We start from the raw sequence: 3,430 nt of genomic DNA, 5'->3' as shown, positions 1-3,430 counted from the left end.
CCATAATGCTAAATGCGCCCAACCTGGATTGGGAGCTATAATTCTCCAAATCAGTTTCGCTCCCATGGCTAAGTTTTGAGCGCAGAGGTTTTTAAAATTCAGTCCTCCCTCCTGTAGAGGCTTGGAAACAATTTCCCAATTGACAAGTGGGATTTTCTTTTCATTTTGCTTGCCTCCCTTCCAGAAAAACTTCCTAATAAGTTCCTCCATCTTCTTGAGAATACCCATAGGTGCTAAGAGAATAGAAAATTGGAATAATGGAAAACTGCTGAGAACTGCTTTGATGAGCACTACTTTGCCTGCAATATTGAGCCAGGAGGAGCCCCAGGCCTGCATTTTAGTTTTGAATTTCTCTAGCTGAGGGTTCCAATCTTTGCTCAAGGCCCTCTTGAGGAAGATAGGAAGGCCAAGATATTTGAAAGAGGTCCAATTTGAAGAGGCTGCAAAGCCTAGGCATCTAGCAATGGAATTTAGGGAAGATGGAGAAATATTCCAGCAATAAATATGACATTTCCCATTGTTTAATTTGTTGCCCGAGACTTCACAGAATTCATCCAGCACTTCTTTAAATCTGGTAGCTGAGAGCAGAGTTGCAGCCCCCAGCAACAAGGTGTCATCGGCAAAAAGGGCATGATTGATGTTTTTTACCCCTCTTGCTATGCTTAGCCCAGCTATCTCTTGGTCTTGTTGCTTCTTGTCTAGATAAAAGCTAAGGACAGAAGCCTGCAGCACAAAGAGGAGGGGTGAGAGGGGGCACCCCTGCCTCAGCCCTCTAGAGGCTTTGAAGAAATCTGCAGCCCTACCATTTACCAGGGGAGAAATCTAGGGCTCTGATATACAAGCCCGAATCCAATTTATAAAGCTTAATCCAAATCCCATATTGTGCAAAACATCCAACAAAAAACTATGTCTAACTCGATCAAAAGCATTTGCTAGGTCGAGCTTGACCACCATACCTTTTTCTTTTCGATGCATGCTAGAGTGGATCGCCTCTTGAACCAAAATGAAATTATCCACGATCTGTCTGCCATGAATGAATCCTCCTTGGTTCTCCGGGATGATTTTGGGGAGGATGTTCCTCAATCTGTTCGCTATTACTTTGGTTATCACTTTGTATCCAATATTGCACAGGGAGATTGGGCAGAATCTGTTGAAGGAGTTTGCTCCTTTTTCCTTGGGGATAAGGGCAAGGAATGCTGAATTTGTGCAGCCTCCAATTTTCTGGAAATCTTGGGATTTTAGGATCATTTTGAGGAATTCCTTCTCCACAATCTGCCAACAGGATTGAAGGAATCTGGCTGTGAATCCGTCCGGTCCCGGGGCTTTGCCGGGGTCCATATCAAAGAGGGCATCCTTTACTTCATTTTTGTTGACTTTAGCTTCTAATAGATGGTTCATCCTAGCAGTGATCAGGTGGGGAACTACATCCAGGAGATTAGAACTATGTCCAACCTCCATTCCCTCACTGTATAGATTCTTAAAATGGTCGGAAGCTGCCTTTTTGATGCTGGATATATCCTTTAGGATGTAGTTCTCTTCTTTAATTTTAGATATGGAGTTAGAGCATTTCCTGGCTTAGGCTTGCTTATGAAAGAAGGAGGACTTTCTATCCCCTGCTTTGAGCCAAAGGCTCCTGGATTTAAGCCTCCAATATTCTTCCTCGGCCAAGCAAGCCTTGTGAAATTTCTGCTGAAGTTGCGTCTCCTTGTCCAGGTCTTCTTTTGTGATTTCAGTTTCTTCCAGTTGAAGATGATGCAGTTCTAAGGAACTTTGAATTTTTTTTCTTTTAGTTGCAAGGTTGGGCAAAGTCTTGGCCCAACTTTTCAGCATCACTTTTACTCTTCTGAGTTTTTCTTCCCAAACAAAAAAGGGGGAACCCTTGACTGGCTCCTTCCAGCAATCCCTAACCTTTTGCATGAAATCTGCCTCTTTGATCCATAGAGGATTGAATCTGAAAGGAATAGGGCCCAAATCCTTGAGAGCCAGCAGCTCAAGTCTAATGGGCTTGTGATCTGAAACACTGTTGTGGAGGATGTGCATTCTAGCCTCTAGACCGATAAGAAGAAAGGAACTTTGAACAAGAAATCTATCTAGTCTTGCAGCTATATGACCAAGACCGACTCTTTTATTTGACCAAGTGTACTTACCGGAAGAAGGCTTGATGTCTAGCAGGTCCCAGTCCTGCATGAGATCCTCCACCCATTCCCTTGCTGAATCCCTTACTATGCAGCCTCCTCTTTTTTCTGACGAAAGAAGGGTGAGATTGAGATCTCCAGCGATGATGATGTTTTGCAGGTTCTCTAGATCTGCCAGATTTTTTATGGAGTCCCAGCAAATCTTCTTCTCCCCAGCATTGTTAGGGACATACACATTGAAAAGACATATGATCTCTTTGGTATCAAGATGTTGCATCTTTAAGAAGATCCAATGGGTGTTCAAAGTCTTAGAGATTATTGAGAACTTGTTGGCATTCCAGAGGGAGCCAAGCCCTCTCGAGGCTCCACGAGCAGAGATAGCTTGTGCTCCGCTTTTATTCCAAAATTTTTTACTTGCTTGGAGGAAAGTTGTATCCTCCATTTTGGTCTCCTGGATGAGGAGGATATCGGGGCTTCCAATCTTGTTAAGATTTTCATTGCTTCTTCCTTGGCTCCAGTGCCCATAGCCCTACAGTTCCAGGAGACAATCTTCATCATTTACTTTTGTTATGGTGGGCTCCCTTGGAACCCTGAGTTTGATTCCTTGTCGTCTTTGGAGTTTTTTCCAATAGCTTCTCAAGGGTTGGCTGGCTACCCTGAAGCTTGTCTTTATAGGTTTCCTGCTCTCTTTTTTCCCTGGCAGACTTGCGTCCTCTTGTGGATCTTTTGGGAGAGGATTGAGAGTCTCCTATTTCTCCTTCTTCTTCTGACTCCTCAGATTCTTGGACTTCCTCCTCCTCTTCTAAGAGCTTTCCTTTGGATCTCTCTGCGGCACTTCCACCTTTGGTCGAGACGGAGGGGGAAGCTTTGGCGGGAGAAATTTCCTTTGGGATCTCAACCTCTTGGGAGGCCACGGTTTCAGATCTTAGGAGCTCGAATTTGTTCTCTTGGCCTTCCATGGTTGATTGCTGAACAGGGGCCGTCTGAGGGCCTTTATCATTTGCAGTTGCAGTCTTCTTATGAGAGGTCTTGGTGCGCTTGACCTGGTTCCAGCCTTCTTCTTTCCCTTTCTCTTCCACCCCATTGGACAGACAGCCTCTGGCAAAATGGCCATAGACGTGGCATTTCCGGCATTTGAAGGGTAGCTGCTCATAGTCAAGTTTTTGCACATGAGTCCAGGGACCTACGATGATTTTGATGGCTTCCGGTTGCCCCACCTCTAGATCTACCTCCACGTAGATTCTGGTGCAATCGTACTGGTCTTTATTATTAGCCTGATCTATGAATTTACCTAG

General features: G+C 44.5%; 1 protein-coding gene across 1 annotated transcript; it reads right to left on the bottom strand.

The window, feature by feature from the left end:
- Nucleotides 1-1,575: 1,575 nt before the first annotated feature.
- On the bottom strand, nt 1,576-2,412 carry LOC149253923 (uncharacterized). The gene has a single exon (XM_089454626.1). The coding sequence runs from the start codon at nt 2,410-2,412 to the stop codon at nt 1,576-1,578; it is 837 nt and encodes a 278-aa protein (XP_089310752.1).
- Between the last annotated feature and the right edge of the window lie 1,018 nt (nt 2,413-3,430).

The sequence above is a fragment of the Pinus tabuliformis genome, chromosome 7 (genome assembly GCF_031772625.1).
Source record: "Pinus tabuliformis cultivar Carrire ecotype Pingquan chromosome 7, CPIR1, whole genome shotgun sequence".
Taxonomy (NCBI): Eukaryota; Viridiplantae; Streptophyta; class Pinopsida; order Pinales; family Pinaceae; genus Pinus; species Pinus tabuliformis.
This window is presented reverse-complemented; position numbering and strand designations above follow the sequence as displayed.